Here is a 16,282-nt window from a genome sequence, read left to right as displayed (position 1 = left end):
TGCCACAGTGTAGGCCAAGGCCTTGGGAGAGGAATCTGCAGCTCTGTGGCTGAAGAGTTGGGTGATGCTCCATCTGTGCACCGAAGGGCCCGGGCGCTGGAGAAGCCCTGGACCCTGCAGAGCAGCTTCTGTGTGCCCCGCCCACCTCGCCTGCCCCTTGAGAACCCCAGCTGTGCACCATCTGCCTCCCTGCTGCTTCCAGGCCTTTCCTGACAAGGCTCAGCTTTCGCTCAGCCTCCCTCCTGACAGCCCACAGGCCCAAAGGGAAGTTCTACAGAGCCATTCCCTTCCCCAGCTCTCCCAGGAGGAGGGAGAAGGGGCTCTGTACCAGGCATCACCATGCCCAAGGAGCTGGACCTACACTCATCCAGGCACCAGAAGATGTGCCTGAGACCAGCCTTGGTGAAACTGCGGTTCCCATCTCCATTCAGAGCAGCCCCACTTCCCCTTCTCTGGGTTTCGTGCCTCAAGAGTCATCAGTTACAGAACAGCCCCCATCCTGTGATTACATTGCTGGAGTCAAAGCTCTATTAGAGACATTAATAGCCTGTGTCTTTCATTGCCTTAAAGAATCTAGTGGCCATAATGCTCTCAGAAGAAACAATATTGCCTTTTCCCCAGCAACATGAACTTGCTCAAATTGAAATCAGCTAACTCAACAGAATCATTTAAACGCAGCGAGCGGAACTCAGAGCACTTAAATCTTGTGATGAATTATTTCATAAGTTAATGTCTACAATGTGAGTGATTCTACTAATTTAACAGATGTTAAGTATTATGAGTGGAGTTTCTTGATGCCTATATAAAACCTGCTAAGGGGCTGGGCATGGTGGCTCACACCTGTAATCCCAATGCTTTGGGAGGTCGAGGCGGGCAGATAACTGGAGGTCAAGAGTTTGAGACCAGACTGGTCAGCCTGGTGAAACCCCATCTCTACTAAAAATACAAAATTATTCGGGCATGGTGGCAGGTGCCTGTGATCCCAGCTACTCAGGAAGCTGAGGTGGGAGAATCGCTTGAACCCAGGAGGTGGAGGTTGCAGTGAGCCGAGATTGCTCCACTGCACTCCAGCCTGGGCAACAGAGCAAGACTCTATCTGAAAAAAATAATAATAATACAGCCTGCTAAGGGTTTCACATAGCTGACAGATTATTTCCTCCTCTTGTAAAATATATAATACTTGATCGAGTATAAAATATATATTTTCATGAAAAGGAATGAAGCACCCATATGTGCTACAGCATGGATGGACCTCAGAAGCATTATGCTCGGTGAAAGGAGCTCGTGACAAAAGGCCAGATGTCCTTCTGTGAGTCCATTTCCATGAAATGTCCAGAATAGACAAATCCACTGAGACAGAAGGAAGACTGGTGGTTGTCAGAGGCTGGGGACAAGGGAGACTGGGGAATAACTGCTTAATGGGTGTGGGATTTTTTTGGGGGGTGAAGTTGTTTTGGAATTAGAGAGAGGTGGTGGTTACACAACACTGTAAATGTACTATCACTGAATTGTACACCTTAAAAGTTAATTTTTTGGCCAGGCAGAGTGGCTCACACCTGTAATGTCAGCACTTTGGGAGGCTGAGGTGGGGGGATCACCTGAGGTCTGGAGTTTGGGACTAGCCTGGCCAACAAGGTGAAACCCTATCTCTACTAAAAATGCAAAAATTAGCCAGGTATGGTGGTGCATGCCTGTATTCCTAGCTACTCAGGAGGCTGAGGAGGGAGAATCATTTGAACTCGGGAGGCAGAGGTTGCAGTGAGCTGGGATCACACTATCGCACTCCAACCTGGGCCACAGAGGGAGACTCCGTCTTAAAAATAAATAAATAAATAAATAATAAATTTTTTGAAAGACGTAAATTATTTATTTTCCCCTAAATTCCATAAAATATTCCTTTTTTCAAATTTTTAAATTATAAAATAGATATAAAATTTTACCCTTTTATCCATTTTCAAGGTATTAAGTACATTCACATTGTTGTATGACTGTCACCACTGTCCATCTCCAGAACTCCTTTCATCATGCAAAGTGGAGACTCTGCCCATTCAACACTAATTCCCCATCCCCCTGACCCCAGCCCCTGTTGACTACTATTCTGTTTTCTGTCTCTATGAATTTGACTAAGAACCTCAGATTAAATGGAACCATATGGTATCTGTCCAGAATGACTGGTTTATTTCACTTAGCACAGTGTTCTCAAGGTTCATCCATGGTCTAGCATGTGTCAGCATTTCCTCCCTTTTTAGGGGTGAATAATACCCTGTGCTGTGTACATGCTGCATTTTTTTATCCATTCATCTGTCAATGGACGCTCGGGTTGCTTCCATCTTTTGGTTATTACAAATGCTAATATGGATACAGGGATGCAAATATCTTTTTCAGTCCCTATTTTCAATTTTTTGGGGTGTATACCAAGAAGTGGAATTGCTGAATCATAGGGAAACCCAATTTTTAATTTTTGGGGAATGGCCATACTAAGATGGTTAATTTTCTGTTATGTGAATTCACTTCCATAAAAAATACCGTGATGATGTATCTCCATTAAGTAGGCTTGTGCAATCTCATAGTTTGAAAGTATTAAGAGCTGCAATTTCTCTAAAGTGACTTGGTGTGGAAGTAAAAAGACTCCACCTGAAGAAATGACAAGACAGAAATCTTTCCAGCCACTGTTACCTGGCTCTCAGAGGATGCCCGGCCTCTTTGCTTGGAATGATGGGAGGCCATCACGTGAGCCCGGATGCTTTCCTCATCAGAGGTGTCCACATCGGCCAAGTACTGCAGGGGCAGCTGCTCATTCCTGATGACATTTGACCCTTCGGAGCAAGAGTGAGTTTGAATTACTTAGAGTGAAAAGCTGAAAGCCGATGGACGTGTTTAGTCCAATGAAGAAACATGAGAGCTCAAAGAAAATGAAGACATAATGATGTTCATGATATGGGGCTGAGGTTCTAAAGTCACACTAAGAATGGGACAGATTCCACGGCCACAAAGATCTTCAGGAAAAAAGAAGCCCTTGCCTGGCAGTGCTGGTGGGGATAAGAGTGGACATACTTTGCATGTTTGCAAAGCAAACGTAACATGATTCCCAATTTCAAATTGCAAATAACACCAGATTCCACAATGAGATCATAACTGTGTTGTTTCAAGTCACATTTTAGGTTTGTGATAATTTGCTATGTAGTCAAACAGGTTCAGCCATCTCATTTAATCCCTATGACAATGGGATGAGTTAGACATTATTAACCCCTTTTGTACAATGAGGAAACTGAGGTGCACAGAGGTTAAGCAATTTGCTTTAACAGCACAGCATATCTCATTGAATCTCAGACTTTGCAGATTGGATGTTGCACTATTGAGAGACAGTGCTGCCAGTGAGACTCAAGCACACCCCTTTCTTACCACATTCACTAAGACTTTCTTCCCGCATTCACTGTAAGACACTCCCCGTTTGAGAGGCTGATGTGTAAAAAGAATGTGTGTGAGAACCAGTGAAACAGACTGGCAGTGTGTGGCTCCAAACTCAGAACTGCCTAACTCCGAGGCAGCTCTCCCAGCACGATGCGGTCTCTCCTGGCCTCTCCCCAGACTGCCTCCTGTCCACATGCTCAGAGGACTTGAGATCACAGAGGAAACAAAACTGCTGTCCAGGTCTGCATCCTGTGGCTTGGCCAAAGTAGATTCATTTATTCATTGTTTTGGGGAAAGTAGAACCCTGCCTTCCTCTCAAAGCCTCCAAGGTCCCCATTAGCATGAGGGCCATGAGATTACGGTCCCTTCAATACAATGAAGAGGGAAGCTGGAGAGTAGACAGCCTTCTCGCACGCAGCCACTCACTGTGGCCAGGGGAAGCTGGCTGCTGCTGTGATCTTACTTGCTCCTGCTCTGATGGGACATCTGAACTCCTGGACCCACGGTACGTACACCCTCAGGCTACCAGAAAAGACAGAGATTTGGGGATTTCATTTCAAAGCAAAACTGACATAAAGTTAAGCCGAGCAGATCTAGGTTCTCAGTGCTTGAAGATCTCCTGATCAACAGCCTTGAGCCGACTGTGGGCCAGTGGTGGCGATGCCCAGATGCCCATCCTGCCCAGACCAGGATGGTTGGCCAGTTCCAGTGGTTCTAGTCATTTCAGGGAGGCCTGCATGTCCCACCCCAGGCCAGCAGCAGGGAGCTGTGGGCTGGCCACCTCCTGTGCTGGAAGTTCTGAGAGTTACAGGGAAGCACACATCCCAGGGAGGGCAGGTGTCCACGGCGTTTGTTGGGACTGCACGTCCTGGACAATCACGCCAAAGGAAGAGGCCTTTCAAATCAGCCCGTGTGAAGGCATAGGTCAGGGTGTTGGGGTTGTTTCTCAGTGACCCGCTCCTCCATGCCGAACCCATCAGGAAGACCCTGGCCAAGGGCACCTACTGAGTGCAGCAGCGGCCCCCAGGGCCATACTGTGGGAGCCTCCAGGCGGGCAGAGCTCAGCGAGGGCGCTGTGTCCAGAAGGCGAGATGCTCATCGGCTCCTCTTCTGTATGGCTCTGGCACCCAGAGGCCCCAGTGTCAGCCCTGTCCAGGCCCTCAGCCTTCTGGGGAGCTGCCTTCTCCAAGCAGGACTCATCTGCGAGGGACTAAACACATGGGGCTGTCAGCCTCCTCTGCGGGGTTTACTAGGAGGGGCCACTGCCTGGAATGTGGGTATTTCAATCCAGGCCCTGAGGCTTTCCAGGCACTTGACTGACCCAGCACTAGACGCCCATCCATGCTGGCCCCTGCTACTCTGTTCTCTTTAATTTCGAAGACTGTGCGAAAGCATATATTGCCTATTTGTTGCCTACTGACTGCCTATTGCATGTGTCTGTGCAATGTTGGGGCTCCCAACGACACCCTGGGCCAGGCATGACATGAGGGGACCAAAACTCTCCTGACACAGCCTCAGGGGGCTCAGACTCACCTAGAGACCAAAGCCCTGAGGACGTGGGCAGGGAAGTTTGTATTTTTGGGAGAAGGGTTCACTGTTACTAACTATGTACACCTTAATCTTTGAAGATCAGAAGGGTGGGTTGGGGCTTCCTGGCAGCTCCTGGGCTGTAATCCGGACATCCCTCCAGCAGAGGGGTCTCTGTGTTAATCATTGTCCCCAAGGAGAGGAGGTGCTGAGGGCTTCAAGAAGCGATATGCCACAGCACCCTTCCAGTTTGACTGTGAGTGGGGGGTGGAGGCCAGAGGCAATGCACACTTAGGCCAGCCTCCAGTTAGAGCAGGACCTGTGGCCCAGAAACCAATTGGCTGCTGGCTTCCAGGACCCACCCTGCTTCCCCCTCCTCCTGGAGGGGTCTTCAGACTGGCCGGGGTGGACCCAGCCCCACCCCAGCTCTGGCTCAGCACTGCATGTGCCCAGGGGATGCTGGGAATGGAGTTCAGGAGTTCACTATGAAGCTGGCCTCAGGCCTGGGCCTGGGCCTGGCTCTGTGCCCATAGTTACCTTTACTGCCTACCTGTGAGTCTCATGCCTTCCAGGTACAGCATCTATGGTGATTAGTAATGACTGTCAACTTGATTGGATTGAGGGATGCAATATTGATCCTGGGTGTGTCTGGGAGGGTGTTGCCAAAGGAGATTCACATTTGAGTCAGTGGGCTGGGGAAGACAGACCCACCCTTAATCGAGTGGACGCCATCGAATTAGCCGCCAGTGAATATAAAGCAGGCAGAAAAATGTGAAGCAACAAAATGGGCCTAGCCTCCCAGCCTACATCCTTCTTCTGTGCTGGATGTTTCCTGCCCTCAAACATCGGACTCCAAGCTCTTCAGTTTTGGGACTCGGACTGGCTCTCCTGCTCCTCAGTTTTCAGACAGCCTATTGTGGGGCCTCGTGATCATGTAAGTTAATACTTAATAAACTCTCCTTTTCTATTAGTTCTGTCCCTCTAAGAAAACCCTAATACAGCATCCTTGAAACGATCCTGTAGGGCAGAAATAATCAGCTTGACACTAGCCCTAGTAACTGACACCTCACTAGCCCTATTACTACTAATAATCACATTTTAGTTCCCACAACTTAATATTTATATAGAAAAATCCAGCCCCTATGAATGAGGATTTGACCCAATAGCCTCTGCCTGCCTCCCGTTTTCCATAAAATTCTTCCTAGTAGCCATTGCATTCCTCCTGTTTGACTTAGGGATCGCTTTACTACTAAGCCCTTCAAACAAGCCACCTGACACCAATAACCAGCACAGCCCTTATACTAGTTACCATTTTAATCCTAGGCCAAACCATATTACTTACCCGAGGCTTCAAACACTGCTCCCAGTAGTAGCCTCTTGATGACGTCTAGCAAATCTTACTAATCTTGCCTTATCCCCTGTCAGTAAGCTAGTAGGAGAACACTTTGTGACTATGGCCTCATTCTCCTGATCAAATATCACCATTATGCTTATAGGACTTAATATACTAATTACAGCCCTTCACTCCCTGTATATGTTAATCATGACACAACAAGGGACACTTGTCTATTAACAGTATTAAACCTTCCTTTACACGAGAAAATACATGACTACTTATACATCTTGTGCCCATCTTCCTATTATCCTTAAACCCTAAAATTATTATGGGGTTTGCATGCTGTAGCTATAGTTTAACCAAAACATTAGATTGTGGATCTAACAATAGAAGCCTGCAACTTCTTACCTACCGAGAAAGTATGCAAGAACTGCTAACTCATGCCCTATGTCTAACAACATGGCTTTGTCAGCTTTTAAAGGATTAGGTCATCCGTTGGTCTTGGGAACCAAAAACATTGGTGCAACTCCAAATAAAAATAACAAACATGAATTCTTCCCCTGCTATAACAGCCCTAATCCCCTTAATCTTACCAATTACTGTTACCTTAGCCAACCCCTGCAAAAAAGGTTCATACCCAAATTACGTAAAAGCATCTATCGCATGTGCCTTCATCGTTAGAGTCATCCCCACAACGACGTTTATATACACAGACCAAGAAGCTGTTATCTCACACTGACAATCCAGACTCTCAAACCCTCGCTAAGCTTCAGACTAGACCGCTTCTCCACAATATTTATCCCAGCAGCACTCTTCATTACCAGATCTATTGTGGAATTCTCAATATGATATTTAAACTCAGACCTCAACATTAATCAATTTTTCAAATACTTATTTTCCTCATCACAATATTAATTCTGGTTACCACCAACAACCTCTTTCAGCTCTTTATCAGATGAGAAGGTGTAGGAATGATGCCCTTATTACTAATCGGCTGGTGGTACTGCCGAGCAGATGCTAATACTACAGCCCTCAAGCAGTGCAGTACAACTGCATCGGCGATATTGGCTTTATTATTATTATTATTTTTTGAGATGGAGTCTCACTCTGTCACCCAGGCTGGAGTGCAGTGGTGCGATCTCAGCTCACTGCAAGCTCCGCCTCCCGGGTCTACGCCATTCTCCTGCCTCAGCCTCCCGAGTAGCTGGGACTACAGGCACCTGCCACCTCGCCCGGCTAGTTTTTTTTGTATTTTTTTAGTAGAGATGGGGTTTCACCGTGTTAGCCAGGCTGTTCTCAATCTCCTGACCTCGTGATCCGCCCGTCTCGGCCTCCCAAATTGCTGGGATTACAGGCTTGAGCCACCGCGCTTGGCCAGCTTTATTTTAGCTATAGCATGGTTCCTCCTGTCCTCCAATACAGGAGAATTTCAACACATATTTATTCTAGACCCCACCCCCAACCCCTTCCATGAATTAGCGTTCTCTTAGCAGCAGCGGCAAAGTTAGCCCAATTGGGTCTCCATCCCTGACTCCCATCTGCCATAGAAGGCCCAAGCCCACTTTCAGCCCTACTCCACTCCAGCACTGTGGTTGTAGCAGGAGTTTCCCTGCTCATCCGCTTCTACCCTTTAATAGAAAATAACCTATCAGTCCAAACCTTTACATTATGTCTGGGGGCTGTTACTACCGTATTCACAGCAATCTGTGTCCTAACACAAAATGACATTAAAAAAATCGCAGCATTCTCCACCTCAAGTCAGCCAGGCCTTGTAATCGTCACAACTGGCATTAATCAGCCACACCTAGCATTCCTTCACATCTGCACCCACGCCTTTTTTAAAGCTATACTATTTTAGGTTCAGGGTCCATCATCCACAACCTCAATGATGGATGAATAAGACATCTGCAAAATAGGGCTACTGAAGACTCTACCCCTCACCTCCTCCTCCCTTGTTATTGGCAGCCTTGCACTAACAGGTATGCCTTTCCTCACAGGCTTTTACTACAAAGACCTCAACATTGAAACCACAAGCAAGTCATACACCAACGCCTGAGCCCTTTGTATTACTCTTATTGCCACCTCCTTAACAGCTGTCAATAGTACCTTTACTATTTTCTTCGCTCTAATAGGACAACCTTGCTTCACAACTCTGGTTACTATTAATGAAAATAACCCGTTCCTAATTAACTCAATTAAGCGCCTAACAATTGGCAGCATCTTTGCCAGATTCCTCATCACCAACACTATCATTCCTGCTTCATTCCCCGAAATAACCATACCACTCCACCTGAAGCTCACAGCCCTAGGTGTAAACACCTTAGGCTTCTTGCTAGCAATGGAGCTTAATCTCGTAACTAATAACCTTAAACTAAAACACCCATTACGGATATTTAACTTCTCCAACACACTAGGATTTTATTCAGCCACAATTCACTGTACGACCCCCAACTCAAGCCTATTCACAAGCCAAAATCTGGCTTCACTTCTTGACCTAATTTAACTATACCAAAGACCTTTACACAAACCCAAATTTCAGCCTCCGTTACCGTATCTACTCAGAAAGGCCTAATCACTCTATTTTCTCTCTTGTTTTATCCCATCCCTTCTAATCCTACTCCTAATTATCTATCTATTATCTTGAGTAATTTCAATCGCAACATAAATACTAACGAATAATGATCAACCAGCAACGACCAGTAATGAGCACCTTGAAGAAGTTCCAGGGACAAAGGCCACACAGCTAATAAGTAAGGTGGTCACATGTCCTGTTCACCTGGACGGCCCCTGCATATGCCCTGTGTCTAGGTGTGGTCATTAATAGCTGCCGATATCACAGGACTGTCCTAGTTTGAGCGATAAAGTGTATGTTCCCCTCCCAGTAAGACGGAGATGCAGGCATCATGGCAGGCCCTGCCTGACTCCACCTCAGATGCCCTTCTCTGTCCTGCCCTCCCGAGTCTCGGGGGTTCTGCCTTATTTCTGTGCCAAGCACCGATCCCTGGGTCCCAGCTCATCTGCCTAGCCTCAGGGCCCTGGATCACCCCCTGCTTCTTCAAGCTGCCTGCTCAGTATCTCCAGACATGCTAATCCTGAGGGAGTGTGAGATCTCTGGATCCTGTCTTCCCACAAGGGTCCCCTGCCCTGTCATGCCTTGGGAGCCAGTGGGACTGTGTGGCCATCAGACACTGCTTCCAGAGTGTTGTCCCTCACCTGGGGCCTGAGCACCTGCCACCCAGGTTCCTGGGAAGAGCAGGGGAAAGGCACGAGGACTCACTGACCTGCAGGCTGTCCCTGGCCTCAAGGACTGAGGACAGGTGCAGGGAGTGACCTTGAGGCTGAGCGGAGTCATCTGAGTCTCTCTCGAAGTCGAAGTCTTGGATGGAGAGGAGGCGCTTTTTCTCAGCAGGCACAAGACGGGACAAGACTCAAGTCAGGGCTAGCTTGAGGGAGAGGACCAAACACCCCACACCTCCCCAAACCCATACTCAGCCCCCAGGGTGGTGGGGCAGGCTCCTCTTCCAGCACATCCACCTCCTCCACTAGGAACGAACCTGACCGAGCCTAGAGGGGGAGATGGTGGGAGGACTGGTTGGTGCTCACGGTGCCCGTCCCACCCAGGACATGGGATCTGCATCTCCAGAACCTTGGCTGAGCAGAAGGAACACTGAGTTGAACCCCTGCCCTTGCCCCAGGGGCCCCACCTGGGGGGCATGCAAGCTGTTCCAGGGCTGGGAGAGGGGAGGGTCCCTGGGGCTTCGGGAAAGGGGGGCGCGATGGCTGCGAGAGGTAGAAGTGGGCAAGCTCCTGAGAGTTCCTTGTTCTTTAGATGCAAGAGCCTGCATTTAGCTCTAAACCCCTATTTCGTTATAATTCTTTTGATTCTTTAAACTGCTCTATCATGCAGCGAATACTCCAGGCACTGGAGAGCATTCTGGGAGCTTCATAAATAGCGTGAATCAAATGTTCTCAAACGAAAGAGGATGACATTCCCCTCACAGCAGCCGCAAAAACCTTGTTCATGTTGCATGTCACTGGCCCATTTCTCTCTAAGCGTCTAAGTCTGAACCCCTGCTCACCTACCCAGTCCCTTCTTCCAGCTGCTCCCGCTTCCTGCATCCCACCCCAAAGCCCAGGGGTTACCTTGCTTGTCTCGCCCACCTAAAATAAGTTAAATAATACTTGAAAACAGAAACACAAGGCTCACGGTTGACCAAAACAAACAAACAAAAAACAGGAGAAAAGCTCTCAGAGGAGAGCCTGAGAGGTCCACTTTTCTGAAAGTTGCAAAGGCAGCTGCTTTCAGGACCCCTGAGAGCGCTTCAGGACCTCTGCCTGCCCGACAGCCACACACTCAGCAGGCTTTGCCCATCCCACACATTGCTTTTGAGGTTTCTGATGGTGGAAGCACTGCTCCTGCCTGGTGCCCAATGATCTCAGAGACTACTGAGGGCTGGGAAAGGGCAGCAGATTCTTGGTGCTCCCGCAGTAGGAACTAGTGGAGTTGTGGAGAGGCCATCGAGCTTTTCAGGAAATCAGAACCTGATGTTCCAGCTGCGGGGTGGAATTGAGTTGGCTGAGGAGGGGGTGACTGGAGATGACTTACTTTGTTGCCAAAGGGCTGGGCCTGGGCCTCTGAGTCCAGTTCTCCTTCCTCATCTGTCTGCTCGCTGTCTCCAATTCTCTCTTCAGAGATTGACTCAGGCCCAGCTGCAATAGATACCTGCATGACTCCACCCAAGGACAAACAGCCTGGGAGCATGCCATTTGTCAGTCCATCCACCCACCCATCCACTAAACCATCCATCTACCTACCCATACCTCCATCCTTCATCCATTCACCCACCTATCTACCCAGCAATGTATACCTCCATCTACCCATCTACCAATTCATCCACCCCCCTGTCTATTCATCAGTCTATTCATCTGTTCACCTACCCACCCACCCATTTATCCACTCATCCACCCGCTCAATAGGCAGCCCATCCATCCATGCATCCATCCATGCATCAATCCATCCACCCATCCACACACCCACCTATCTATCCTCCACTGATCTATTCATCTACCCATCCACTCACTCAATCAGTGGCCCATCCATCCATGTATTAATCCGTCCTTCCATCCATCCATCCATCCATCCATCCATCCATCCATCCATCCATCCATGCCTCCCTCCCTCCTTCATCCACCCACTCATCATCAATCCATCTATACATCAATCTACCCAATCAATCAGTGGCTCATCCACTCACCGACCCATCCATCCCTCCCTCCTTCATCCACATACCTACCCATCAATTGATTTATCCATCTATCCACTCAATCAATCAGTAGCCTATCTATCCATCTACCTGCTCATCCACCTATCCATCTACCCAATTATCTACCTACCCATCTACCCACTTATCCACCTGCCCATCTGCCCATCCACCTACCTATCCATTTATTCATCCATCCATCTACGTACCACCCATGCTTCTCTCTTTCATTCATCTACCCATCCATCCAGTTGCTCACCCATCCACCCAGACATCTATCTATCCATCCATTCATCATCTATCAATTCACCCATCCAGTTACTTATCTATCCATCCACCCATCCATCCATCCTCCATCCATCCATCCATTCACTTACTTATCCATCCATCCATCCATCCATACATGCATCCACCCATCTACCCACTCACTCACCTACCCATCCACCCCTCCACCTGCCTATCCATCCGTTCATCTATCCATCCACCCACCACTCATCCCTCCCTCCTTTATCCATCTACCTATTCACCCAGCTGCCTACCCATCCACCCACCAATGCATTCATTCACTCAGACATCTATTTATCCATCCACTCAGACATCTATCCATCTATCCACCCATCCACTTATCTATCTATCTATCTATCTATCTATCTATCTATCTATCTATCTATCTATCCATCCAGTCATCCACCTATCCACTCACCCACCCATGCATCCATTGACCCACCTACCACCTTATCTGCCCATCCATCTACCTATCTATCCGCCTATCCACTTACTTATCCATCCATCCATCCATGCATCCATCCATCCATACATCTGCCCATCCATCCATCCATCCATCCATCCATCCATCCACTCACCTACCACTTTAGCTGCCCTTCCTTCCTTCCTTCCTTCCTTCCTTCCTTCCTTCCTTCCTTCCTTCCTTCCTTCCTTCCTTCCATCCTACCATCCATCTGTCCTTCTATCCATCCATCCATCCATCCATCCATCCATCCATCCATCCATTCATCTCTCCCTCTCCCCACAATTCATCCACTCACTGAGAAACATCCAGGGAAGGCTCTCTGCTGGCCTTTCATAGACCTATCGCAACATCACTTGGAGCTGGTCTGAATTACAGTGTGAAAATCAGTACTCTGCATCAACGTTACCAATCAATTGCCAGTGTTACCAATCAACATTACCAACAGGTCTGACCATGTCTGCAGGATTGTGCTTATTGGGCAGTAGGAAGACCCTGGAGCTGTGGGGTGTGAATGAGGCCTAGAGCTAAGTCATGTTCTCCCAAACACATGGCTTCACCTGCAGGCTCATAGCATTTGCTGGTCAGCAGGCCTGACCTCATCACTGCAGGGAGGGAGGTGAGGCTCAGCCCTCATGCCCCCACTCCTTTCTCTGCCCCCTAGGGCTCCTTCCCCACACTGAGCTCCTGGGCCTGGTCTCCCTAGACCCACCATCTCTCCCTGCTTTCTCCTACACACCTTGGCTTGGCCTGTGCTGTGACTGTGGCAAGTGATTCAGGAAAGGGACCCCAGGGATTAGAGCTAGCAGGCCCCATGGACCATCCACCTTTCTACTCCAGGGGCTGCTGAGGGCACAGCTGGCACTATGGAGGTCAGATCCTCTGGGCCCAGCCAGGCCTTGCTGCCCCTGGACACCCTTGCCCTGGGGCCTGCACCTTGCTCTCTGCGCCTCAGGGGTCATAGGTGTGAACAAGCAGGCATTGGTGCATTGGAGTATGCACTGTCAACTGCAAAGGGGAGCAGGACTGTGGGTGCACGGCCTGGGGTGGCCTCAGATCCACCTTCGCTTTGCTCTGTGACGTGGGAGCTGGCCCTGCACATTGCACCTCTGCCTTGTCTGCTGCTCTATGAGGGCTTGGCCCGCAGTGAGTGGGAGTGGGAAAAGGAAGGAGAAGGAATATTCCCCTTCCTGTGGTTTCCAGCCCCACGCCCTTGACCCTGACAGCTGGTCCAGCTTCATCACGGCCCCTGAGACAAGGGCACTGGCTGGTGGCACCCTCGCCTTGGAGGGCTGTGTTCCATCCCTGGGTGGCCTCCTTGGAGCTGCCTGTTTCTATTAATCCCAGCCTCTGCACTTTGCTCACACCCCTGGTGGTTGTGGGGGACGCAGGCACTCCTGCAGTTACGACCTCTGATACCTCAGTATCTCCTTTTCCCATTCTCGGTTAACAGCATTTGAACCAGTTCCTTATATGAAATGAACGTGTGGTTTCTGTTTTAGACATTTCCCTGACTGGCCCACCTGTGATCCCCGCAGCTCCTATCTTCATCTCTCGGGCCTGGGGCCCCTTTGCAGGAAGCTCCTCCCTTGTGGCTTTCGGTTCCAGAGGCACAAACGTCCCTATTTGCTGGACTGGCTGTGCTGACAGTCCCCCCAAGTGGGGACTGTCCCCAAGTGTGGAAGAGGGCCTGGCTCTTCCACCGCCCTACCCTCAGGACAGCCCAGGACCTGGCACCTGGCGAGCATTCAGTGGAGGTACTGAATCAATCACCGACGCATCTTCCAAAGCCTCCCGCGAGATGGAGACCTCACTGTGCACCTCCCTTCATCCACCCCCGAATGCCGTACACCCTCCTCCGCGATGTCCACACCAGCTTACAATTCTACCATCAACTGGGCCTTGGGTGGCTCTGGGTTCTCAGGCTCTGTCCTGAGCCAGCAGTGATCTTTTATATGGGTTGGAAAATTTAGTCTCATTGTCCAGTTTTCCATTTATAATACAGAGATAGAAACAGTCAACCAACTGGCAAAACTGAAATCTGAACGAAGGACTTTATAACAAACAGCTGAGATCAGGTGTCAACAAGCACACGCTGTCACTGCCTGTCCTGCCTGAAGCTGCCACTGCCATTCACCGCTTTGCTGCCTATTTAGGAATGTCTGGGAAGATGCTGGGGTGAGTCAAGGGGACCAGCAGCTTGCCTGGGCTCAGACGGCCTCAATTTCCCCAGTGGAAGGAGAGATGGGAGAGGCAGCCTGGTGTAGTCTTTAACTTGAATCTTTCTCTTAAAGATAAAAGCTATCAAGGGTTTTAAAGGGGCCCACAGGTGCCCGTGTCTGAGCTCAGGCAGTTCTATTTTTACACACTCAGCGGATGCCTGCCTGGCTGGCAATGCTTCTGGGGCTCAGAAAACAGTGCCCCCAAATGAGGGCCTTCACAGCAGCCTCAGAAGCAAAGTTTCTCTCTGACCTTCTTCTGCCCTCTTGTCTCCCAGGCCCATTCTCCCCCAAGGCCAGCATAGAAACTAGAATCCCTCTTCCACAAGGCAGGCCATAGAAACCAGTATTCCTTTCTCCCAGAGTCAGCCAAAACCACGCAAATGCCACTCTGACTTTCTCTCTACTTTCTATGTAAAATGTAGCCATAAAGAAATTATCTGGCTGGGCACGTGTGGCTCATGCTTGTAATCCCAGCACTTTGGGAGGTTGAAGTGGGAGGACTGCTTGAGCCCAGGAGTTCAAAACCAGCCTGGGCAATATAGTGAGACCCCATCTCTAAAAAAATAAAATAATAATAATAAAAAAAGAAATGATCTGACCTTCCTTGTTTGACTTTAGGTCATAAGACCCCCAATCCAGAGAGGGTCCCGCCCATTCCTGGAGGGAGAAAGGCCAAGAAGAACGTAGACAAACAGGCCTTGCTGGGTTCCCTACTCAGCCTATCAGCAGTAGGTCTGGCCTTGTATAATCCCTTTCCACACGCTGTCCATCCTTTCTTGAACCTAAGCATAAAAATGGACAATTTCCCTGCATCTGTGGGTCTGCATTCTGAAGGCTCCCACGTATACACGGTGAACACATTTCTATGTTTTTTGTCCAGTGAATCTGCCTTTTACGAGATGATTTTTCAGTGAACTTTCAGAAGGTCAAGGTTTTTGGCTCCAAACGTGCCCAGATGACAGTGCCAGAGAGCAGACCTGGTTTTATTTTTGTTCTCTCTGGACAAGTGAATGCCTTGAGGAGATGCATCTCAAACCAACAGGCAGAGGCCCCAAGACGTGAACTCCCCCTGCACTCAGGCATGTGGAAATGGGCTTTCCGGGGCCTGGGGACCCACCTGTCAGGGTGATGTCCCTGGTCCCCACGATGAACGTGAAGAGGAAGTATCCCGGCATCTCAGGGGTCCTTTTAGTGTTGATCCCTTTTGTCACTCTGCACTTGGGCCAGGGGTTTGGGTGACGTTATCCTACCTATCTGATCAAGTCATGAAAAAAAAAAAAAAAAAAGAAAATCCAAAAGATCTTCCATGTTCCTGACACAGAACAGAGATTTTGTGACCACTCTTGATAGGGAGGAGAAAACAAAAATAAAACCACATGAGTATAAAGAACTTAGTGTTGACATCATGCGAGGTCTGCACTGTCAGGCAAAGCCACCACCGAGGGAAACGGAAAGGCACTGGGAGGGAAGGCAGGGGGGTGGGGGAACTGCGTGCTCAGCGACCAGTCCAGGTCTTTCCCCTTCCTCTCCTGGCCATCGGCCGTCGAGGCTGCCTCCTGCAGAGCCTGCCAGGTCCCCTATGGAAGGCCTTGGTGAAACGCCCAGCACTCTGAAGGTTCACTCAACGAAGACCCCCAGCAGCCCACTTACTAGCTGGACAAGGTCTGCATTAGGCCCTGGCTGGGCCAGGTTTCAAAACATTAACTTCAAGCTTTTTTACCCTACTTTTTTTTTTTTTTTTTTTTTTTTAAAGGCACAGCTTTCCCAGTTTTTGTGT

The 16,282-nt window shown here is 49.1% G+C and overlaps 1 protein-coding gene across 6 annotated transcripts in view; it reads right to left on the bottom strand.

Moving 5' to 3' along the window:
• Window positions 1-16,282, bottom strand: part of MLPH (melanophilin) — a 66,376-nt gene that overhangs the window by 24,209 nt on the left and 25,885 nt on the right. For 5 of the 6 annotated variants that reach the window (XR_012094343.1, XR_012094344.1, XM_073020162.1 and 2 more), the window contains exons 5-8: window positions 10,881-10,984; window positions 9,556-9,675; window positions 4,417-4,621; window positions 2,677-2,816 (exon numbers count right to left, since the gene is read on the bottom strand). Coding sequence is in view for 4 of the 6 variants with exons in the window: in XM_073020162.1 (XP_072876263.1) it covers window positions 2,677-2,816; window positions 4,417-4,621; window positions 9,556-9,675; window positions 10,881-10,984 (569 nt within the window). In the remaining 2 variants the exon portion in view is untranslated. The remainder of the gene's footprint in view (window positions 1-2,676; window positions 2,817-4,416; window positions 4,622-9,555; window positions 9,676-10,880; window positions 10,985-16,282) is intronic. The other variant, XM_073020163.1, reaches the window with a different exon arrangement.

Source organism: Chlorocebus sabaeus, chromosome 10 (genome assembly GCF_047675955.1).
Source record: "Chlorocebus sabaeus isolate Y175 chromosome 10, mChlSab1.0.hap1, whole genome shotgun sequence".
Lineage (NCBI taxonomy): Eukaryota > Metazoa > Chordata > Mammalia > Primates > Cercopithecidae > Chlorocebus > Chlorocebus sabaeus.
The sequence above is the reverse complement of the archived record's forward strand: the minus strand, read 5'-3'. Positions and strand labels throughout refer to the sequence as shown.